The sequence below is a fragment of the Pristiophorus japonicus genome, chromosome X (genome assembly GCF_044704955.1).
Source record: "Pristiophorus japonicus isolate sPriJap1 chromosome X, sPriJap1.hap1, whole genome shotgun sequence".
Classification (NCBI taxonomy): Eukaryota; Metazoa; Chordata; class Chondrichthyes; family Pristiophoridae; genus Pristiophorus; species Pristiophorus japonicus.
The window spans coordinates 35,528,183-35,553,218 of NC_092010.1; the positions used below are offsets into that span (position 1 = coordinate 35,528,183).

The 25,036-nt window shown below is 46.7% G+C and overlaps 1 protein-coding gene across 1 annotated transcript in view; it reads left to right on the plus strand.

Annotated features, from left to right (window-relative positions):
* Positions 1-25,036, plus strand: part of esyt1a (extended synaptotagmin-like protein 1a) — a 141,847-nt gene that overhangs the window by 86,251 nt on the left and 30,560 nt on the right. The window contains exons 6-13 of the mRNA XM_070869601.1: positions 540-629; positions 2,117-2,172; positions 2,768-2,888; positions 5,718-5,894; positions 10,230-10,312; positions 11,194-11,242; positions 12,334-12,423; positions 24,749-24,844. Of these exons, the coding sequence (XP_070725702.1) occupies positions 540-629; positions 2,117-2,172; positions 2,768-2,888; positions 5,718-5,894; positions 10,230-10,312; positions 11,194-11,242; positions 12,334-12,423; positions 24,749-24,844 (762 nt within the window). The remainder of the gene's footprint in view (positions 1-539; positions 630-2,116; positions 2,173-2,767; positions 2,889-5,717; positions 5,895-10,229; positions 10,313-11,193; positions 11,243-12,333; positions 12,424-24,748; positions 24,845-25,036) is intronic.

Here is a 25,036-nt window from a genome sequence, read left to right on the forward strand (position 1 = left end):
CAGCAGCCAATCAGCTACCAGTCAATCTGCAGCCAGCCGCTAGCAGTCCGCATCAGCTAGTTTGCAGCAACCAGTGGATCAGACAGGCTGATGTTAGCTGCCTGTAGCAGAATGGTTTGAGTTCAGGCAGCCCAGGTTACAAGAGCATTGGGGTCAAAACAAGAGCAATGGTGGGCGAAGGAATGAGCTACCAGAAATGGGAGTGGACAGGGGACAGATCTACCTGGGGGGCGGTGGCAGGAGCACTGGTACAGTAAGTTTCTAAATAAATACTGAAATGTGGCAGCAGCAGTTGAAACAGTGAAAACACCTCAGTATTAATCAGAGTCTTACTGCAACAGCCGATATTATGTAAATTGCCTGATTGACACGACCATTCCGTGTGAGGTGAGCTTGGGGAGAAAACATAGGCCTGTCCAGTAATCTTGGCTATGAACCTGCATCGCATCATGTGCGACACATTTCACGAGGTGTCCGAGCGGTTATTGTTCGACCGTCTGTTCCTTGAGTTGCTGATTGTTTTCCCATCTCTCCTACAGCTCCATGGGATGCTTCGCGTAATCCTTGAGCCCTTGATTGGAGACATGCCATTGGTGGGAGCAGTGACCATGTTTTTCATCCGACGCCCAGTAAGTATATTGTTGTGGAAGCAAAAAACAAACTAATGTAACAGAAGACGAGGGATAAGTACAGGACTGCTTAACTAGGGATCAGTGAGATCTTGTCTTGGGATTAGTCCAGCAATACTGTAAATGATCTTAGGCTGTACGCTGCAGGAATGGTTTATAAGGAGCCAGGTCATGTTGAAGTTGTTAATTCCACATTATTTGCTGTTTTAGTAAATAAAACGGGATCAGGCCCAGCTTGTGATATCTCCTATGATTGAATAGCCTGCCCACTGCCTGGCCTCACACATAAAGAGTGGCCACTTGGTGAGCGACTGGAGGGCTGTTAAACGCCCTACGCATGAGTCAGCGTCATTAGTACAAATGAGAAGTTGGGAGAAAATTGATGAAAGAAGCAAACACAAACTAATTGGACAACAGTTGGGCTGTGATGTGTTGCCAACCTACCAATCCAGGGATAGAGTACAAATCAGGAAAGGTTATGATTAAAGACCCCAATTGGGAATGCCCTTCTCCTCACCTAATCATCGGGAATGTATTATTGCCTCTAAGAGGTTTGAGATGAGCAATGGAGATCATTCCTGGTATCGGGAATTGATATGGAAAAGTTAAGGAGGTTGGGCTTGGGAGGTTGGGTGTGTGCTCTATGGGGAAAAAAGGAGACTTGAAACTGACCTAATTGAATTTTTAAGATCATGAATTTGTCAATATCAGGGAAATGCTTGGAGTGAGATGATCACAAAGAGTGGCATAAATTAGAAACCTTTAAAACAAACAAGGGTGCAGTAGTGCAGTACCTGTAGTTATATTACTGGGTTTGTAATCCAGAGGCCTGGACTAATAATCCAGAGAACGCGAGTTCAAATCCCACTGTGGCAGTATAAGAATTACATCTGGAAATAAAAAGCTGGTATCAGTAAAAGTGACCATGAAGTTTGCCGGAATTGTTGTAAAATCCAAACTGGTCCACTGATGTCCTTTAGGGAAGGAAACCTGCGATCCTTACGTGGCCTATATGGGACTCCAGCCCCTCACCAACATGTTTGACTTTTGACTGTCTTCTGAAGTGGCCTAGTAAGCCACTTGGGGTTCTGGCTTTGCCACTGACACCCACATTCTGAGAATAAATAAATTATTTTGCAAGATTCCTATAGAAGGTCTTGGTTGACAGGAGTGCTGGTCAGTGAATAGGTCCTGTAGTGACCTATCTTCGACCTGTGCTCCTGCTGACCGGAACACGGGTCACACAGTTTTACCCGATGGGTATGGGTTTATTTTTTAGGAGTGACATGGATCAAGGTAGGTCACATTTAAATTAAAATGAATGAGACTGGCAGATCTGCACTGGATTTGAATGGAGTCCTAGCTTCAGTCATGGGTCTGACACTTTAAGGGGAACTCTTTACTTTTGAATTGACACAAATCTGTTACACACTAAATTGAAATATAGTTGCGATTCCGAGAATGGTTTAGACACTTTGTCCTTTCAGGTGCTGGACATTAACTGGACGGGACTCACCAACCTGCTGGATATTCCGGGGCTGAGGTACTGATCGTTCATAGGAGCAAAAGCATACTGAACCCTCCTGAGGATCAAAAATAAAACTAAGGCATTGGAAAGATTATTCCAAGAACAATATGAATTACATTCTAGAGTTCTCACCTTTTTTCCAAAAATGTTACATATATAATATAATATAATATATATATATATATAAATAAACAAAACCAAAGTATGTTAAAAACTGTAATCAATATTAGTTTCACAAATATACAAGATTTTGTGAGTCAGATGATTTAATAAGAATTTTCACATTTGTTTAAAAAAAAGATGAACACAAGGTCCTACTGGGGAATCCTATAATGAAGATTGTTTAGAAACAATAGTCAAAAATACCAGGGTATACCTGAAACATTTCAGGGAAAGTAATTATTGTTCATAGTGTTTGCCTCCAGTTATCCTTGCCTTTTGAAAAAGTCTATTTTTGGTAGATCAGCCTGCTTTGAAATTAACAGTGCTTCTTTAAGTTTATATCCTTTGCAATTGAAGGCTCTGATGATTGTTTTGTTTCTCTCTATCACACTCTTTCCCTCCCTCATTACTCCTCTTGCCTTGCTCTGTCTCTTTTCTCCTTGGACAGCTCAAAGTCTGACACTGTACTTATGGACACCATTGCCTCCTTCCTGGTTTTGCCAAACCGGATCACCTGCCCTCTTATTGGAGAACTCCGGGTGGCTGAGCTCCGTTCTCCCTTGCCTCGGGTAGGTATCGCACCATGTATGTTTTCACCAAATCATTGCCAACAAAATCATTTCCTGTGGTGGAATTGCCCCAATGACAGGTGGTGGTATTTTGATGGTGTGTGGGCATCAAGACCCCCTATTTACTGTCCATTGTTCAGACACTGATATCCTGTTGAGACCGGTGATGTATTAATGCACTTGGTAATAGCACTCGGCCAGCCAATCATAGCGCAGTGGTTGTGGGTTGACCTGTTTGTAATAATATCGAATGCCCTTTATAGAAGCAGCCCACCCCATGTCCGGCCAGTTATATGCCATTTGCGTGGAGCCTTTCCTGCGCCTCCTGCGGACGAGGTTGACGGGACTGGCTCTGCAAGGGCCGGGCGTGGAGGTCGTCCTCTCGGCTTACGGCGATGACGTGCTCCTCACGGTAGAGGATCCCGCTGACCTGCGGAGGATGCGTGAGTGCCAGGAGATTTACTCGGCCGCATCCTCTGCCAGGATCAACTGGGAGAAATGTTCCGGACTCCTGGTGGGTCAGTGGCGGGTGGACTCCCTGCCGGAGGAGCTCAGGCCTTTTGCCTGGAGCACGACCCATCTCCTCTATCTGGGAGTCTACCTTAGCCCCGACGAGGAAGCCTGGCCGACGAACTGGCAAGAGCTGGAGGCCAAGGTCGCCACTCGCCTAGGGCGCTGGACAGGACTGCTCCGAGTGCTGTCCTACAGGGGTCGAGCGCTAGTCATAAACCAGCTGATGGCCGCTATGCTGTGGTACTGGCTGGTCACTTTGACCCCTCCTCCTGCGTTTGTCTCCAGGATACAGGAAGCACTGGGTCTCTGCCGCGGTCTTGAGTCTTCCGCTTGGGGAGGGCGGTCAGTCGTTGGTGTGCGTCAGTACCCAGCTCGCGACTTTCCGTTTTCAGACCCTGCAGAGATACCTTTACGTTGAGCCCCCTCCTAGGTGGCGTGCGCTGGCGATGTATTTCTTCCGCCAGCAGCACGGCCTCAATTATGACACGCAACTCCTGTTTGTGAGTGTGGGGAGCGTCAGGACCGCCCTCCGGGAGCTGCCTGTCTTTTACAAGGAACTCACCAGGGTCTGGAACAAAGTCTTCACCAAGCGCAGCTCTCCACCGGCTGGAGTGGCGGCTGTCCTGCAGGAGCCGCTGCTCGGGAATCCGTACCTCCACGACCGAGGTTTTAGGTGGCAGTCGGACGAGAGGGTTGTGGCTGGTGAGGTGACCAGGGTCAGGGACCTGCTCGATGGCGGAGGAGCGGGCTGGATGGCACCAGACGTGCTGGCACTGCGCCTAAATTCGGCCGACGTCCGGCTCGCGGCCGATGCCATCGAGTCGCTAAAAATAGTTCTGGGCCCTGACTCCGTTAGGTGTGTCAAGGAGGCTCAAGCACGTGGGGAGATCCCGTCCGGACTGACCCCCGTCCGGACGGAATTCCTCATCGGCGCCAAACCCTGGAACCTCCCTCACAACTTGAGCTGCCTCGGGGAAATCCCGTGCCTTTCGGTTCTGTGCGGAGGGGTTTCCTGTACGGGCTGCTCCTGCACACTCTCAACCTTGCCATCCTCGTCTGCCGTCCGGACACGCCATGGCGCACAATCTTGCCGTCCGGAGGAGGCGGGGGTCCCCGATGGAGTGCACTCTACGCGGGAGTCCTCCCACTATTTATCGGGGACTTGACCTGGAGGGTGGTGCACGGAGCAGTCCCGTAAATAAATTTTTAAGTCGGTTCACGGGCTCCCAGGCCGCCTGCAATTTCTGCGGTCTGGAAGAGTCCGTGTTCCACGTTTTTATCGAATGTGCGAGGTTGCAGCCCCTGTTCCAATATTTAAAGGGGCTGCTCCTGAAACTCTGGTTGCACTTCAGTCCCACACTCCTGATCTTTGGGCACCCTGAGTGGAGGGGAGCGGGTAGGTCCGAGGGCCTTCTCGTAGGACTGCTCCTGGGCACGGCCAAGGGTGCCATCAGCCGGTCCAGGCAGTGGGCGGTCGAGGGGGTCGTTCAGCCTGACTGCCTGCCTCTCTTCCGCGCCTAAATCCGCGCCAGGGTGTCCCTGGAGATGGAGCACGCGGTGTCCACCGGTACGCTCGCGGTCTTCCACGAGAGGTGGGCGCCAGAGGGACTGGAGTGCATCATCACCCCCGGCAACCACATTTTAATTTGATTTTATATGTTTGAAAGTTTAATTTGTTTTAATTGCCGGGTTTTAGAGTCCCCCTCCCCTTTTATAGGGGGCACTTGTAAAATATGGAATTTTAATGCCCTAAAAAAAAACACAAAAAAAAAGAGGGCTGTTATAAGTGTCTGGAGTGTCCCCCAGATCGGGGGGCACTCGATCTAATGTTTATTTGTACTCCCCAAAAAGAGTTGTAGAAGCAGCCCAATCTTTGTTGCGCTGATTTGAATGGGAGGCAAGCCAGGAAGCTTCTACACAAGGCTCTGCCAGCTTACTGCCGAGGTGGTGATGAAAATCACCCCTCCTCCACCGGTCTATTTTTTAATTAATGTTCCTCTGGGTAGTAGCAACAAGCTCCAATGTCCACGAATGCCAGGAAACTGGAGTGGCAATAACATTTCCGGGAAGTAAACTCCAGCCTGGTGAAAACACGACCAGAAAGAGGGCAATCCCAGTGCTGCTGCCATGTTATATGGTGTGGCCCTACATTACTGCTGACACCAAGTTAAGTACAAGCTCTCGTGCTGCCCCAGACGTAATAAGCTGCCAGCACTCAATTAATCTCCGTGTCACACGCTCTACCATTTCATTATTCCATGTACAATAATCTAGCCCTTCAGAAAGGAAGATTTGAACGTATCTATTTATTTTTAGGGAATAATACGAATCCACCTAATTGAAGCGGCGAGCCTGGAGTCGAAGGATACTTACGTCAAGGGAATCATCAAAGGAAAATCCGATCCGTATGCGATTATACGAGTGGGCACACAGGCATTCATGAGCAAGACCATCAGCGAGAACGTGAATCCCAAGTGGAATGAAATGTATGAGGTGGGTGAATATCATTGTATATTTCACCCAGTCATCAGAACCTTTTCATGTCCTGACATCCCTGCTGGTTAAAGTACTGTTCCTGCAATTCCCAGGGCCTGGGAGGGCAGTGTAGAGGCAGCGGGAGGCCGGGATCTGGGGCAGAATCCTGATCTGTGCCTGTTGGGATTCTTGACACTTTCAGAAATATACCTGCCCATTATAATCATATTCTTGAAGAAGGTTCCAGTACTGCGTTACAGCAAAATCTGTTCCCCCCCCCAGTCAGGTGGGAACCTTTAGTTATACCAGAAATGGACTGTGACATACGAGTTTGTGACACAGGTATTCTAATAGACCTGGCAGGTGGGGGCTTGTCAAACTTTATTTGAAAGATTGTCTGGTCTATTTATTTTTGAGGAAATAAGAACATAAGAATTGGAGTAGGAGTAAGCCATTCGGCCTTTCGAGCCTGCTCCACCATTTAATACGATCATGGCTGATCTGATCATGGACTCAGCTCCACTTCCCCGCCCGTTCCCCATAACCCCTTATCCCCTTATCGTTTAAGAAACTGTCTATTTCTGTCTTAAATTTATTCAATGTCCCAGCTTCCACAGCTCTCTGGGGCAGAGAATTCCACAGATTTACAACCCTCTGAGAGAAGAAATTCCTCCTTATCTCTGTTTTAAATGGGCGGCCTCTTATTCTAAGATCATGCCCTCATGTTCTAGTCTCCCCTATCAGTGGAAACATCCTCTCTGCATCCACCTTGTCAAGCCCCCTCATAATCTTATACGTTTCGATAAGATCACCTCTCATTCTTCTGAATTCCAATGAGTAGAGGCCTAACCTACTCAACCTTTCCTCATAAGTCAACCCCCTCATCCCCAGAATCAACCTAGTGAACCTTCTCTGAACTCTACCTCAACTTCACCTTCCTGCTGTCTTGAATATACTCAATGGCTGAGCTTCCACAGCCCTCTGGGGTACAGAATTACAAAGATTCACCACCCTCTGAGTGAAGAAATTTCTCCTCATTACAGTCCTAAATGGCCGACCCCTTATTCTGAGACTGTGACCCCTGGTTCTAGACTCCTCAGCCAGAGGAAACATCCTCCCTGCATCTACCCTGTCAAACCCCTTAAGAATTGTATATGTTTCAATGAGATCACCTCTCATTCTTCTAAACTCTAGAGAATCTAGGCCTAGTTTACATAAGAATTAGGAACAGGAGTAGGCCATCTAGTCCCTCGAGCCTGCCCCGCCATTCAACAAGATCATGGCTGATCTGGCCGTGGACTCAGCTCCACTTACCCGCCCGCTCCCCGTAACCCTTAATTCCCTTATTGGTTAAAAATATATATATCTGTGATTTGAATACATTCAATGAGCTAGCCTCAACTGCTTCCTTGGGCAGAGATTTCCACAGATTCACAACCCTCTGGGAGAAGAAATTCCTTCTCAACTCGGTTTTAAATTGGCTCCCCTGTATTTTGAGGCTGTGCCCCCTAGTTCTAGTCTCCCCGACCAGTGGAAACAACCTCTCTGCCTCTATCTTGTCGATCCCTTTCATTATTTTAAATGTTTCTATAAGATCACCCCTCATCCTTCTGAACTCCAACGAGTAAAGACCCAGTCTACTCAATCTATCATCATAAGGTAACCCCCTCATCTCCGGAATCAGCCTAGTGAATCGTCTCTGTACCCCCTTCAAAGCTAGTATATCCTTCCTTAAGTAAGGTGACCAAAACTGCACGCAGTACTCCAGGTGCGACCTCACCAATACCCTGTACAGTTGCAGCAGGACCTCCCTGCTTTTGTACTCCATCCCTCTCGCAATGAAGGCCAACATTCCATTCGCCTTCCTGATTACCTGCTGCACCTGCAAACTAACTTATTGGGATTCATGCACAAGGCCCCCAGGTCCTTTTGCACCGCAGCATGTTGTAATTTCTCCCCATTCAAATAATATTCCTTTTACTGGTTTTTTTTCCCCCAAGGTGGATAAACTCACATTTTTCGACATTGTATTCCATCTGCCAAACCTTAGCCCATTCGCTTAACCTATCCAAATCTCTTTGCAGCCTCTATGTGTCCTCTACACAAACCGCTTTCCCACTAATCTTTGTGTCATCTGCAAATTTTGTTACACTAAACTCTGTCCCCTCTTCCAGGTCATATATGTATATTGTAAACAGTTGTGGTCCCAGCACCGATCCCTGTGGCACACCACTAACCACCGAATGCCAACCTGAAAAGGACCCATTTATCCCGACTCTCTGCTTTCTGTTAGTTAGCCAATTCTCTAGCCATGCCAATACATTTCCTCTGACTCCACGTACCTTTATCTTCTGCAGTAACCTTTTGTGTGGCACCTTATCGAATGCCTTTTGGAAATCCAAATACACCACATCCATCGGTACACCTCTATCCACCATGCTCGTTATATCCTCAAAGAATTACAGTAAATTAGTTAAACATGATTTCCCCTTCATGATTCCAGGGGACTTGTCTACTAGTCTACTCAATCTCTCCTCATAGGACAATCCCCTCATCCCAGGAATCAGTCTGGTGAACCTTCGTTGCAAATATATCCTTCCTTCGTTAAGGAGACCAGAACTGTACACAATACTCCAGGTGTGGTTTCACCAGGGCCCTATATAATTGCAGTCAGACTTATTTACTCATATACTCCAATCCTCTTGTAATAAAGGCTAACATACCATCTGCTTTCCTAATTACTTGCTGTACCTGCATGTTAACTTTCAGTAATTCATATACAAGGACACCCAGGTCCCTCTGAATACAGGTACCAACATTCCCAATCTCTCACCATTTAAAAATGATTCTACTTTTCTCTTGTTCCTACCAAAGTGGATAACTTCACATTTCTCCACATTATATTCCATCTGCCATGTTCTTGCCCACTCGCTTAACCTGTCTATATGCCTTTGCAGCCTCTTTGCGTCCTTCCCACAACTTACTTTCCCACCTAGCTTTGTATCATCAGCAAACTTGGATACATTACACTCAGTCCCCTCATCTAAGTCATTATTGTGAATAGCTGAGGCCCAAGCACTGATCCTTGCGGTACCCCACTAGTTGTAGCCTGCCAACCCGAAAATAACCCGTTTATTCCTACTCTCTGTTTTCTGTCCATGAACCAATCCTCAATCCATGCTAATGTATTACCCTCAATCCCATGGCCTTTCCTTGTGGGTACAAGTCCCTCCATCTTCTCCCTCGTTTCTCTAAGCCATACACCGTACATGGTTGAGAGGGTGTTTGGTGACCTGTGTGTTCTCTACCATTGACTCCCTGGGGGAGGGGGCGCATTCTCCTCTTTGGGGGCAGAGTTCTGGCAGGACGGGACTTCCCCCTTCTCCCAGTATCTTCCCCAGACCCATAATGTAAATGGAGCAGATTCTCCAACACCAGCAGCTCAGCATACTACAGAACTGCTTCTGTGGAAAATGGTTCTGTAATATATTGGGGGCATCAGTGTGACATTGAAATCCACTGCAGTATCTCTAATGCTGCTGAAAGGCTTTTCCATCAATCAACTGTCAGTAACTGGCTGCACACACTACACACACTCTCCTATTTACTCACATTAGAAGTAATACACCAATTCTACATGGCTGTTGTTTTGTTAATATTTAGGTGAGTGGTGCTGTGAAACATGCTTCTAATCTCCCTCGTATTCATCACCAAATAACCTCCCCCTCCCCCCATTCACATTATATACCCTCCATAGACAGGGGATAGGGCGAGAGTAGAGAAAATATGGATAGCCCACAGACATTATGAAAACTGGTGCTTTGCTGATCAATAATATGTGCACAAGATCCCCCCCCCCCCACCCCGTGGACAGTTTTTCCTTCCCTCCTGCAGTGGTAGTCTTTAAATCAGCAATATCCACAATCATCTACTAAGTTAACAAAACCTGCACATCCTCTGTCACTGGCACCAAATCTTGTTTCAGTGAGCACATTGCTGACATCTAGTGCTGGAAAGCAATATGGTCGAAATATGTTCAGCTTTAGACTTAAATGGATTATTTTCTCCATTTTGTTAGTTTTAGTGAAGTGTTATGACTACAGCGGGGACAATCACCCTTGGATTTTCAAGCTGTTTGAAACAGCTGGAATTTATCTTTTGAAAGTTATTTGTCAGGCAGTGTATTACTGAGCTGGGCTACAATCCTGGAACAAAAACCTGAAAGAATAAAATGCAACTTCTAAGAGGGACAATCCATATACAAGCTGTTGGAAGTTACAACAAAGGATAGTTTTGAGTAGGAGTGTATCTCGAGTGCCCTCTTTCTGACCCGTGGCTTTCTACACTCCACAGGTGATTGTCCACGAAGTCCCTGGTCAGCTGTTGGAAATTGAGATGTTTGATAAAGACCCAGATCAGGATGACTTCCTGGGCAGGTGAGAGCACTGTGTATATGTGTTTACGTACGTGTCAGTGTGTGTGCTTTGTGAGCATATGTGTGTGCCCATGTGCAGGTCTGTCTGTATGTGTGTGCGTGCGCGCCCTTCTGTATGAGCGTATGTGTTATGTGTGCAGGTCAGTGTACACGTACATGTCGGTGTGTGTGTGTGAGCGAATCTGTGTCTGCTTGGCTTTACTTTGATATCTTGACTCTAACTAACCCCCCATCCTCATTACTTTCATCTCCAATTACTCACTACTCTCCTCAAACTGTTCACTATCCCTACAACTGCTGACCCAGCACCCCAATCCTAAACAACATATCTGCCTCATTATCATGAAATTAAAATCGGGCATGTTCTATAATGAGCAGCTCTGACAGATCACCACTCAGGCAATGTAAAACCAAACCAAAATTGACCCCATTGTGCATTGCATTGTATAATTCTCTTTATAAAACAGCACATTAACCATGAGCATTGCCATCAAGGAAATGCTAATGGTAATTTTAAAATAAAATTTGGAGGGGGAATTGATAAAATATCACAGTGAGGATACCTGGGGCAATGTTTATGTCCTGTGCTAACTGCAGCTCAAAATGTTTCCGCAACACTATTATAAACAGGTTTTCTGTTGCAATAATTCAGCTGGGCTGCGCAGGACATCTGTTGAAAATAGTAAATATAGCCTCTTCCCTGTATGCAATTTCAATGCCTCCCCCGCATTAATCACACATTTTATGGCTGACTCCGACAGTCTCCTTGTGTTTTATTATTGCTTTGTCGGTGCCTCGTGTAGTCTTGATTGTTTCTTCCACTGATGTAAATGTGCTTGGAATGGGAGCGAGACATGATAAAAGTATTTCTTTTGCTTTCAGAATACAGCTGGACCTTGGGGAAGTGATGAAAAATAAAATTGTGGACGAGGTAAGGGGTTGCAAAGATGCCGAGATAACTACTGGCCAGGGGAAAAAAAATTAAAGGGACACTGTCTTCATTATTCATGAAAATGTATTTGGCAAAACTAAAGGTTAGGAGCTAATTTTGGTGATGATGTTGTATGAATGTTTAATGGGTTTGTACCACATTCCTCGCTCTGCTATGTTAAAGGAGGCTTTAACATATTTATTTTAAACTGGTTAATTCCTCCATTAAAATGAATTTGATCGGAATGCGTTAAGCGTTTGTATGCTAACATCACTGTTATTTCTACCCTTACCCTGTTTGGGGAGGGAGGAGAGCTGGAAGAGCTGTGTATCATTTGTGGCATGATGATGTCACACACGAGTAATTTGCATCATTGTGTTTTGGGCTTACAAACAAATTTAAAAAAAGGTTTGGCAAACTTGTTTTGTGAAGACAAGTCATCTTTTAATTTCCCAAAACATCAGCTGTCACTGATGGCTGTACATTACCAGTCATCATTTTACCGTGAGTTTTACGCTGATCAGGGTGCGAGATGTTACTGCAGGGGAAAGGAATGTTTTCTCATTTCAGGCACCCAGTGTCAGCATTAAGCACTCCCAGATCAGGTATAGGACAGATAGATGCAGAGTAAAACTCCCTCCACTAAGCCCCACTAATGTGCTTCAGCCCTGAGAAGATTACTTAGGCCGGGAATTTCCTGGGAGTTTAGAAGGATATGCTGAAGGGGTTAGATGAAGTAGCATGGGAGGAGGCTCGTGAGGAGCATAAATACAGGCACTGACCATTTGGGCCGATTGGCCTGTTTCTGGGCTGTATATTGTATGTATTTCTTGCTCTGCCGCCATACCTTCTCCAGAAGCACAGCAGGAACCCGTTTACGCCACACTTTCAACAAAGTTATGGTGGCGGAACAGGAGCAGCTGTGAGGAAATTCCCGGCCATATTAATTTACCAAAGTTCCTTTTTTTGGTGTGGTTTTATTCAGACCTGGTATGCGTGAACTATTTTTGTTGTACCTCACTTTATAATCTTCAGCTCTGGCCTGTCTTGTGATGTTTGCTCTGTGTCTGACTCTAACCCTCTGTTTGTAGTGGTTCACTCTGAAGGACGTGGAGAGAGGAAAAGTTCGTCTGAAACTGGAGTGGCTGTCTCTACACTCTGACCCAGCAAAACTGGAACAGGTAATCCCAAAGATTAGAGCTCACCTTTGAGATGTTAGTGACTCACTGTTGAAATCACAATTTGACTGACGTACGGTACAATGACTGACCATCACCTTTGAGACGATACATGACTTAGACTGTATTTCGAATACGATACTATTCAAATTATTGAATAAATACATTTTTAGCTCAAAAATAACTTTGAATTTATCAAGAATAGGCTAATAGCATAACTAGCATCACCCTTGAGATGATCATGTGACTAAGCATTGCCTTGCCTTTGAGACGATAGCTCGCTTAATATCACCTTTCTAGCTCTTATGTTTATAAAACAGTATTAATATACTGTGAGTTTATAACTGGAATATAACCATTGATTGTAAATGGCAGGGGATTGATACTCAATTCAATATTTTATATGGAATCCACAATTCCATAAAAAATATTGAATTGCGTATGGTGAGAGTGAATTTACTCTTATTCTTCAATGATGTCCTGAACCACATGGATGAAGCTGGGGTGTTATTTTTTACAATAATCGTACACCCCTATCAGACTTTTCCCCCTCCTTTCCTGAAGACTCTGGTACCTCGCCCAAGTGTCCATTCTTCATGTAAATGTCATCAGGCTATTATACTGTAGGGGGCGTCAAAGCCAAGTCAATCCTGTCCTCGCCTGACCTCCACATATGCACTGTCCAGTAGGGGTCTCTGGATAGTGATCAACAGCAGGAACCCTGGCTGCTTTCTGCTTCCTAATCCTGGAAGGCTTGAGCCAATTGTAGTGCCTCTGACCACTGCATATCTTGAGATTAACTAACTCAGCATTGACCAGGCTTGAATTTGGGACCTCTGGTTTGTAGGGCTCAGTTACACACTACCTTTACCAACTGAACCATCAGAGAGAGCTACAGCTTCTCGACTTCACTCGCATGCTACACCTGACTCTGAATTTGGACAGCGGTTTGTCGATGCTCCGTGCTGACTCCATCCTGCTTACGTCGGCTTTATCCCTCCATGGGACCTCTGACTTTGACCTTGGTCTCCCGACTATTGTCTCCAACCTATTCCCTCCATGGGACCTCTGACTTTGACTCTGACTATTGTCTCCAACCTATTCCCTTCTACCAGGAAATATGTATCCCATTAATTATTCCATGTAACCAGGCCTATGTAACCTGAGCTTTTCCCTGTGTCCATTCACGTGCGCACTTTGGCTGCCGCTCTGGACCCGTGCTATTAATTTCCTTTTCCACTTTTTCCTCCTCCCTTTTCCTTTTCTCTATTCCTCCATGACCGTTCTCTCTTGTCGTCATGCCTCCTTTCATATCTCCTCTCTCGGATACTCTGCCCTCCCAAATCCCTACACCATCCTTCATTACTCTTCAACCTTCTCCTGCCACTGTCCCAGGCTTAACTCCCTCCTAGATAAGCCTACACTTCCTTCTGTGCCTCTCTTGGCACCCTACGAAGGGCCCATTGAGGCACTCGTCGCTGTCTGCTTACAAGCATCAACTCCAACTGTCCCATCCTACTTTCTCGCCGACCTTCCCGTCCAGTGCGACCACTGGGGGCTAATCTTGCCGATCTCCTCCCCGTCCAACTCCCCCCTCCCAGCGCTGACCCTGTGGACGCTGGCAGTGGGTCAGCCATCACCTTCTCCGCATCTCCCTCCAGAATGTCTGTTCACTTGCAAACAAGGCCCTTGCCATCCATGAGCATATTGTGGATGATTGCATCGACATCATGGCCCTGATGGAAACCTGGCTGAGGGGTGATGATACCTTACCCTTAAACGAAGCCTCCCCGCCCGGCTATACCTTCCACCACTTGCCCCGCTCAGACCGCCGAGGTGGTGGTGTGACTCTCATCACCAAATCACACCTCGGTCTGTCCCCCGACTCCTCCGGCACTTTCTTCTCCTTTCACCTTATTCCACTCCTCTCGTGCCTCACCTCTCATTTAAAATTCTCGTTCTCTACCTCCCACCCGAGTACCATAAAATATTATTACCAAGGTATCTTTGCTGCTTTCCTCCCTCAGCCTTAGCACCGAGCGACTTCTAATCCTTGGTGATTTCAACCTCCATCTCAATTCATGCGCTCTCTCCTCTGAGTTCACTAGTCTCCTATACTTCTTTAAACTTTCCCTCCATGTAAACTCCCCAATCCATATTCACGGCCACCCCACTGACCTTGCCATCTCTCATGGCCCAAGGTGTCAATCACAGATAAGGCCATCTCTGACCACTTCCTCATATCGCTCTTCACCAACATCCCCCTTCCCACCGTCCCTCACCCTACTTCCTTCTGTGTCCGCCCTGGAAAAAGCTCTCTACCAACTCTCTTACAACTGCACTTAGGAAATCCCAACTGTCCTCCAGCCACCACGACATTTCTGCAGCTACCGATCTGCTCAACCACACCCTCACCACCACCTTTGATGCCCTAGTCCCTATTAAAACAATTGCTCTCTCTCTCTCTCTCACTCTGGCTGTTCCCCATAGTAAAGCCCTTATCTTTGCTCCCTTAAGTCCAAGGGACGCAGACTTGAATGTTTATGGCGGACAACTGGTTTAGCCATTCACCGCCAGATTCGGCTGAACCACATAAGGCACTATTGGGTCCTGCTCTTGTCTGCCAAAACTGCTCACTATTCCAGCATCATTCTGGAATGTAAAGATAAACCCTGGCTACTATTCTCCACTCCTTACCGTCGTCGTAAACCCCTCTCCCCTATCTCCTCCAGCATCACCTCCGACAACAAATGTGAGGAGCTCATGGACTTCTTTGTCTCTAAGATTGAGACCATCTGATCAGCTGCCGCTGCCACTTCCCTTCCTTGCCCTAGCCCACCGGGTAAAACTTCCTCTAAGGTTCCCCCCTGCCCTAGCCCTGACCTCCCATCTTTTTCCAGTTTCTCTCCGATCTCCCCTCATGACCTCTCTGCGCTCATCTTGTCCATGAGAACCACTTCCTGCTCCCTTGACCCTATTCCCACCAAACTGCTGACCACCCAGCTTCCTTTTCTGACTCCCATGTTAGCCGACATTGTTAACGGTTCGCTCTTGTCAGATCCCCATCACCCTCAAATCTTCCGTCATCGCCCCTCCCCTCAAAAAATCCAACCCTCCTTTCTTGCAAACTACCAACCCATTTCCAACTTCCCTGTCCTCTCCAAAGTCCTTGAACATGTTGTCGTCTCCCAAATCTGTGACCATCTTTCCTGGAACTCCATGTTTGAAGCCCTCCAATCTGGTTTCCACCCCTGCCACAGTACCGAAACGGCTCTCATCAAAGTCACAAATGACATCCTTTGTGACTGTGACAAAGGTATCCCTCCTCGTCCTTCTCGACCTGTCTGCAGGCTTTGACACGGGTGACCACTCCATCCTCCTCCAACACCTCTCCACCATCGTCCAGCTGGGTGGGACTGCACTCGCCTGGTTCCATTCTTATTCATCTAATCGTAGGTAAAGAATCACCTGCAATGGCTTCTCTTGCCACTCCTGCATCATTACCTCTGGTGTCCCCCAAGGATCTGTCCTTGGCCCCCTCCTATTTCTCATCTAAATGCTGCCCCTTGGCAACATCATCCAAAAACATGGAGTCAGTTTCCACATGTACACCAACGACACCCAGCTCTACCTCACCACCACTTCTCTCGACCCCTTCACGATCTTTCAATTTTCAGACTGCTTGTCCGACATTCAGTTCGGGATGAGCAGAAATTTCTCCAATTAAATATTGGGAAGACTGAAGCCATTGTTTTTGGTCCCCGCCACAAACTCCGTTCCATAGCCACCGATTCCATCCCTCTCCCCAGCATCTGTCTGAGGCTGAACTAGACAATCTTGGTGTCATATTTCCCTGAAATTAGCTTCCGACCACATTTCCGCAGCGTAGTAAGACCGCCTATTTCCACCTCCATAACATCGCCCCTGCCTCAGCTCATTCGCTGCTGAAACCTTCATCTATGCCTTTGTTATCTCTAGACTTGACTACTCCAATGCACTCCTGGCTGGCCTCCCATATTCTACCCTACGTAAATTTGAGGTCATCAAAACTTGGCAGCCATGTCCTAACTCGCACCAAGTCCCGCTCACCCATCACCCCCTGTGCTCGCTGACCTACATTGGCTCCCGGTTAAGCAACGCCTCGATTTCAAAATTCTCATCCTTGTTTTCAAATCCTTCCATGGCCTTGCCCCTCCCTATCTCTGTAATCTCCTCCAGCCCCGTAATCCCCCCCGAGATCTCTGCGCTCGTCTAATTCTGCCCTCTTGAGCATTCCTGATTATAATCGCTCAACCATCGGTGGCCGTGCCTTCTGTTGCCTGGGCCCCAAGCTCTGGAACTCCCTGCCTAAACCTCTCTGCCTTTACCTCCCTTTCCTCCTTCAAGACACTCCTTAAAACCTACCTCTTTGACCAAGCCCTAATTTCTCCTTATGTTAAATGTTGTTGTATTATTCATGTGAAGTACCTTGGGATGTTAAAGGTGCTATAGAAATATAAGTTGTTGTTGCAGTAACAGCACTGCGATGGACAGATAAAAAGAGAGCTGAGATGACTAAGATGCCCTACTGCAAAGAATGTCACATGATTCATGGGATGATACAAGAACAACTTGCATTTATGCAGCACTTTTAACGTAAAAAGTCCCAAGACGCTTCAAAGCAGCGTAATCAAGTCAAAAATTGACACTGAGTGAAAGAAGAAGATACCAGGACGGGTGACTCAAAGCTTGGTCAAAGAGGTAGGCTTTACGGAGCATAAAGGAGGTGGAGAGGCGGAGAGGTTTAGGGAGGGAATTCCAGAGCAAGCACAGGGTTGATGGGTGGATGGGACTTTGTGCAAGTTAGGATACAGGCAACAGAGTTTTGGCTGAGCTCAAGTTTACAGAGGTTGAATGATGGGAGACTGGCCAGGAGTGCATTGGAATAGTTGAGTCTTGAGGTAACAAAAGCAAGGATTAGGGTTTCAGCAGCAGATGGGCTGAGGCAAGGGGCGGAAACGGGCGATGTTATAGTGGTGAAAATAGGATGTTTTTGTGAAGAAGATATAGAGTCGGATATAGAAGACGAGTTTATCGTACTGGCTATAAGGGAAGGAAGTGCTCCGTGTATGTCAGGTACTTTCCATTATACATAGAAACATAGAAATTTACAGCGCAGAAGGAGGCCATTTCGGCCCATCGTGTCCACGCCGGCCGACAAAGAGCCGCACGGCCCTCGGTCAGCAGCCCTGAAGGTTGCATGTAAACCTATGAACAATGGCGGAAAGGTAAAGAGCATCCATGTGGACATAGGAACTCCTTCACAGCAAACGAGCCCAAGGTGGGCAGAGGAAATGTTTCAAGGACACCCTCAAAGCCTCCCTGATAAAGTGCAACACCCCCACTGACACCTGGGAGTCCCTGGCCAAAGACCACCCTAAGTGGAGGAAGTGCATCCAGGAGGGCGCTGAGCACCTCGAGTCTCATCGCCGAGAGCATGCAGAAACCAAGCGCAGGCAGCGGAAGGAGCGCGCGGCAAACCAGACTCCCCACCCACCCTTTCCCTCAACGACTATCTGTCCCACCTGTGACACGGACTGTGGCTCTCGTATTGGACTGTTCAGCCACCTAAGAACTCATTTTAAGAGTGGAAGCAAATCTTCCTCGATTCCGAGGGACTGCCTATGATGATGACGGACATGGGAATTAAAAGAGAAATATAAAAGGACAGAATGTATGACTTTAAAATGGGGGCACTGCGGTCCAGTCATCCTGCACCCACTAACCCTACTTGAATAGAAACATAGAAAATAGGTGCAGGAGTAGGCCATTCGGCCCTTCGAACCTGCACCGCCATTCAACGAGTTCACGGCTGAACATGCAACCTCAGTACCCCATTCCTGCTTTCTCGCCATACCCCTTGATCCCCCTAGTAGTAAGGACTATATCTAACTCCTTTTTGAATATATTTAGTGAATTGGCCTCAACAACTTTCTGTGGCAGAGAATTCCACAGGTTCACCACTCTCTGGGTGAAGAAGTTTCTTCTCATCTCAGTCCTAAATGGCTTAGACTGTGACCTCTGGTTCTGGACTTCCCCAACATTGGGAACATTCTTCCTGCATCAAACCTGTCAGAATTTTAAACGTTTCTATGAGATCCCCTCTCATTCTTATGAACTCCAGTGAATACAAGCCCAGTTGATCCAGTCTTTCTTGATAGGTCAGTCCCGCTATCCCGGGAATCAGTCTGGTGAACCTTCGCTGCACTCCCTCAATAGCAAGAATGTCCTTCCTCAGGTTAGGAGACCAAAACTGTACACAATACTCCAGGTGTGGCCTCACCAAGGCCCTGTACAACTGTAGCAATACCTCCCTGCCCCTGTACTCTAATCCCCTCGCTATGAAGGCCAACATGCCATTTGCTTTCTTAACTGCCTGCTGTACCTGCATGCCAACCTTCAATGACTGATGTACCATGACACCCAGGTCTCGTTGCACCTCCCCTTTTCCTAATCTGTCACCATTCAGATAATAGTCTATCTCTCTGTTTTTACCACCAAAGTGGATAACCTCACATTTATCCACATTATACTTCATCTGCCATGCATTTGCCCACTCACCTAACCTCTCCAAGTCACTCTGCAGCCTCATAGCATCCTCCTCGCAGCTCACACTGCCACCCAACTTAGTGTCATCCGCAAATTTGGAGATACTACATTTAATCCCCTTGTCTAAATCATTAATGTACAGTGTAAACAGCTGGGGCCCCAGCACAGAACCTTGCGGTACCCCACTAGTCACTGCCTGCCATTCTGAAAAGTACCCATTTACTCCTATTCTTTGCTTCCTGTCTGACAACCAGTTCTCAATCCATGTCAGCACACTACCCCCCAATCCCATGTGCTTTAACTTTGCACATTAATCTCTTGTGTGGGACCTTGTCGAAAGCCTTCTGAAAGTCCAAATATACCACATCAACTGGTTCTCCCTTGTCCACTCTACTGGAAACATCCTCAAAATTCCAGAAGATTTGTCAAGCATGATTTCCCTTTCACAAATCCATGCTGACTTGGACCTATCATGTCACCTCTTTCCAAATGCGCTGCTATGACATCCTTAATAATTGATTCCATCATTTTACCCACTACTGAGGTCAGGCTGTTTTCCCTGAATTCCCTGTTTTCTCTCCCCCTCCTTTTTGAAAAAGTGGGGTTACATTGGCTACCCTCCACTCCATAGGAACTGATCCAGAGTCTATGGAATGTTGGAAAATGACTCAATGCATCCGCTATTTCCAAGGCCACCTCCTTAAATACTCTGGGATGCAGTCCATCAGGCCCTGGGGATTTATCGGCCTTCAATCCCATCAATTACCCCAGCACAATTTCCCGACTAATAAGGATTTCCCTCAGTTCCTCCTTCATACTAGACCCTCTGACCCCTTTTATATCCGGAAGGTTGTTTGTGTCCTCCTTAGTGAATACCGAACCAAAGTACTTGTTCAATTGGTCTGCCATTTCTTTGTACCCCATTATGACTTCCCCTGATTCTAACTGCAGTGGACCTACATTTGTCTTTACTAACCTTTTTCTCTTTACATACCTATAGAAACTTTTGCAGTCCGTCTTAATGTTCCCTGCAAGCTTCCTCTCGTACTCTATTTTCCCTGCCCTAATCAAACCATTTGTCCTCCTCTGCTGAGTTCTAAATTTCTCCCAGTCCCCAGGTTCACTGCTATTTCTGGTCAATTTGTATGCCACTTCCTTGGCTTTAATACTATCCCTGATTTCCCTTAATAGCCACGGTTGAGCCATCTTCCCTTTTTTATTTTTACGCCAGACAGGGATGTACAATTGTTGTAGTTCATCCATGTGGTCTCTAAATGTCTGCCATTGCCCATCCACTGTCAACCCCTTAAGTATCATTCGCCAATCTATCCTAGCCAATTCACGCCTCATACCTTCAAAGTTACCCTTCTTTAAGTTCTGGACCATGGTCTCTGAATTAACTGTTTCATTCTCCATCCTAATGTATAATTCCACCATATTATGGTCACTCTGCCCCAAGGGGCCTCTCGCAACGAGATGACTAATTAATCCTCTCTCATTACACAACACCCAGTCTAAGATGGCCTCCCCCCTAGTTGGTTCCTCGACATATTGGTCTAGAAAACCATCCCTTATGCACTCCAGGAAATCCTCCTCCACCGTATTGCTTCCAATTTGGTTAGCCCAATCTATATGCATATTAAAGTCACCCATGATAACTGCTGCACCTTTATTGCATGCACCCCTAATTTCCTGTTTGATGCCCTCCCCAACATCACTACTACTGTTTGGAGGTCTGTACACAACTCCCACTAACGTTTTTTGCCCTTTGGTGTTCTGCAGCTCTACCCATATAGATTCCACATCATCCAAGCTAATGTCCTTTCTAACTATTGCATTAATCTCCTCTTTAACCAGCAATGCTACCCCACCTCCTTTTCCTTTTATTCTATCCTTTCTGAATGTTGAATACCCATGGATGTTGAGTTACCAGCCCTGATCATCCTGGAGCCACGTCTCCGTAATCCCAATCACATCATATCCGTTAACATCTATTTGCACAGTTAATTCATCCACTTATTATGGATACTCCTTGCATTAAGACACAAAGCCTTCAGGCTTGTTTTTTTAACACCCTTTGTCCTTTTAGAATTATGATGTAGTGTGGCCCTTTTTGTTTCTTGCCTTTGTTTACTCGGCCTTCCACTATTGCTTTTTACCTTTCTACCATCTGTTTCTGACTCCATATTACTTCGCCCTATCTCGCTGCATAGGTTCCCATCCCCCTGCCATATTAGTTAAAACACTCCCGAACTGCATTGCAAATGTTACCCCTAGGACATCAGTTCCAGTCCTGCCCAAGTGCAGACCGTCCCTTTTGTACAGGTCCCACTTTTCCCAGAACTGGTTCCAATGTCCCAGGAATTTGAATCCCTCCCTCTTGCTCCACTGCTCAAGCCACGTATTTATTCTAACTATCCTGCTCCCTCTACTCTGATTAGCACGTGGCACTGGTAGCAATCCAGAGATTACTACCTTTGAGGTCCTACTTTTTAATTTAACTCCTAGCTCCCTAAATTCAGCTTGTAGGACCTCTTCCCGCTTCTTACCTATATCGTTGGTACCTACATGTACCACGACAACTGGCTGTTCACCCTCCCTCTCCAGAATGCTCTGCAGCCGCTCCGAGACATCCTTGACCCTTGCACCAGGGAGGCAACATACCATCCTGGAGTCTCGGTTGCGGCTGCAGAAACTCCTATCTATTCCCCTTACAATAGAGTCCCCTATCACTGTAGCTCTCCCACTCTTTTTCCCACCCTTCTGTGCAGCAGGGCCAGCCACGGTGCCATGAACTTGGCTGCTGCTGCCCTCCCCTGATGAGTCATCCTCCTCAACAGTACCCAAAGCGGTGTATCTGTTTTGCAGGGGGATGACCGCAGGGGACCCCTGCACTACCTTCCTTGCACTGCTCTTCCTGCTGGTCTTCCATTCCCTAGCTGGCTGTGGACCCTTCACCTGCGGTAAGACCAACTCGCTACACGTGCTACTCACGTCATTCTCAGCATCATGGATGCTCCAGAGTAAATCCACCCTCAGCTCCAACTCCATAACGCGGTCTGTCATTGTATTAGAAACATAGAAGCAGAAAAAATAGGTGCAGGAGTAGGCCATTCGGCCCTTTGAGCCTGCACCACCATTCAATAAGTTCATGGCTGATCATTCCCTCAGTACCCCTTTCCTGCTTTCTCTCCATACCCCTTAATCCCCTTAACCATAAGGGCCATATCTAACTCCCTCTTGAATATATCCAATGAACTGGCATCAACAACTCTCTGCGGCAGGGAATTCCACAGGTTAACAACTCTCTGAGTGAAGAAGTTTCTCCTCATCTCAGTCCTAAATGGCCTACCCCTTATCCTAAGACTATGTCCCCTAGTTCTGGACTTCCCCAACATCGGAAACATTCTTCCTACATCTAACCTGTCCAGTCCTGTCAGAATCTTATACGTTTCTATGAGATCCCCTCTCATCCTTCTGAATTCCAGTGAATAAAGGCCTGGTTAATCCAGTCTCTCCTCATATGACAGTCCAGCCGTCCCTGGAATCAGTCTGGTGAACCTTCGCTGCACTCCCTCAATAGCAAGAATGTCCTTCCTCAGATTAGGAGACCAAAATTGAACACACTATTCCAGGTGAGGCCTCACTAAGGCCCTGTACAACTGCAGTAAGACCTCCCTGCTCCTATACTCAAATCGCCTAGCTATGAAGGCCAACATACCATTTGCCTTCTTCACCGCCTGCTGTACCTGCATGCCAACTTTCAATGATTGATGAACCATGACACCCAGGTCTCGTTGCACCTCCCCTTTTCCTAATCTGCTGCCATTCAGATAATATTCTGCCTTCGTGTTTTTGCCCCCAAAATGGATAACCTCACATTTATCCACATTATACAGCAATTGTTATGCATTTGCCCCACTCACCTAACCTGTCCAAGTCACCCTGCAGCCTCTTAGCATCCTCCTCACAGCTCACGCCGCCACCCAGTTTAGTGCCATCTGCAAACTTGGAGATATTATACTCAATTCCTTCATCTAAATCGTTAATGTATATTGTAAAGAGCTGGAGTCCCAGCACTGAGCCCTGCGGCACCCCACTAGTCACTGCCTGCCATTCTGAAAAGGACCCGTTTATCCCGACTCTCTGCTTCCTGTCTGCCAACCAGTTCTCTATCCTCGTCAGTACATTATCCCCAATACCATGCGCTTTGATTTTGCACAACAATCTCTTGTGCAGGACCTTGTCAAAAGCCTTTTGAAAGTCCAAATGCACCACATCCACTGGTTCTCCCTTGTCCACTCTGCTAGTTACATCCTCAAAATATTCCAGAAGATTCGTCAAGCATGATTTCCCTTTCATAAATCCATGCTGACTTGGATCGATCCTGTCACTGCTTTCCAAATGCGCTATTTCATCCTTAATGATTGAGCTGTCCATTCAGGCAGAGCACTGTATATAAGCCGGCTCCTAAGACCTGTTCCTCACTCTGGAGTGTCTTAATAAAACTGAGGTCACTGTTACTCTAACCTCCATGTGTGCAGTCTCATCTGTGTAAGGAACACATTAAAAACCATCCCTAATACACTCCAGGAAATCCTCCTCCACCACATTGCTACCAGTTTGGTTAGCCCAATCTATATGCAGATTAAAGTCGCCCATGATAACTGCTGTAGCTTTATTGCACACATCCCTTATTTCTTGTTTGATGCTGTCCCCAACCTCACTACTACTGTTTGCTGGTCTGTACACAACTCCCACTAGCGTTTTCTGCCCTTTGGTATTCTGCAGCTCCACCCATACCGATTCCACATCATCCAAACTAATGTCCTTCCTTACTATTACATTAATTTCCTCTTTAACCAGCAACGTGCTACCCCTTTTCCTCTCTGCCTATCCTTCCTAAATGTTGACTACCCCTGGATGTTGAGTTCCCAGCCTTGGTCACCCTGGAGCCATGTCTCCGTGATGCCAATTACATCGTATCCGTTAACTGCTGTCTGCGCAGTTAATTCGTCCACCTTATTCCGAATACTCCTCGCATTGAGGCACAGAGCCTTCAGGCTAGTCTTTTTAAACACACTTTGCCCCTTTAGAATTTTGCTGTATTTCATACACAAGAAATACACATTTTACTACCGGAACGTGATACATAAAGTGATGTACTGGTGTTCCAGTGGCTGTATGAGTTTCAAATCCACTTAACAGCTCCCTGATGAGGGTGGAGGGGAGCAAATTAGAGGGGCAAGTCATTGTGAGGCCAAAATTGCACACTTGAGCTCCAGCTAGAGACTGGTACGAGTGGCGGGCTGGAGGAGGCTACCCTCCCATGGTCATACCATATGAACATAGGAAAAATGCCAGACAGGAAAAAACCAGCAGGTCTCCCACAGTTGTGATGCCTTATGTTTCATGTTTAAGACATTCCGCACCCATTGAGTCCCTGTAATCTCCTGGGAGAGGCGAAAAAAAACGAGAGATAAAAGCCCAAAGCCAATTTGGGAAAAAATCTGGAAAGTTCCTCCCTGACACCCTTGGGTGTTTGAAACTAGTCCAAGAGACCACATTGACCATAACTTATGGTACTTGGTACCTGCCTCTTGTATGACATGATCTCCGCCCCAGCCAGTAACTATGGTGGGTGTATGGTCAGTGATACATGTAGGGAGAGGAATAAGAGGGACTGCATCCTTTCAAATCGTGATTTAACAAAAATATTAATTGTGTTTGTTATCTTTAGGCACTGCTTGTTAATAACTCCATCACTGCACAGAACAGTGAGGAACCCTCTTCTGCCATCATGGTTGTCTATGTGGACCAAGCACAGGATCTCCCGGTACGTATAATGGTCGTGGGGCGAGAGGCTTCGATCAGCAATAGGTCCCATTTTACAGCTGAACTGTGAGAATAAAGCACCAGCAGGACCTTCAAACCTCAATCCTGGCATTGCACTGCGCTGCTCTGTGTTGCCTTGGGTGGTGTGTTTGCCATCAGATTGTGCAGTGCTTTGACCTGACGGTGATTAGGT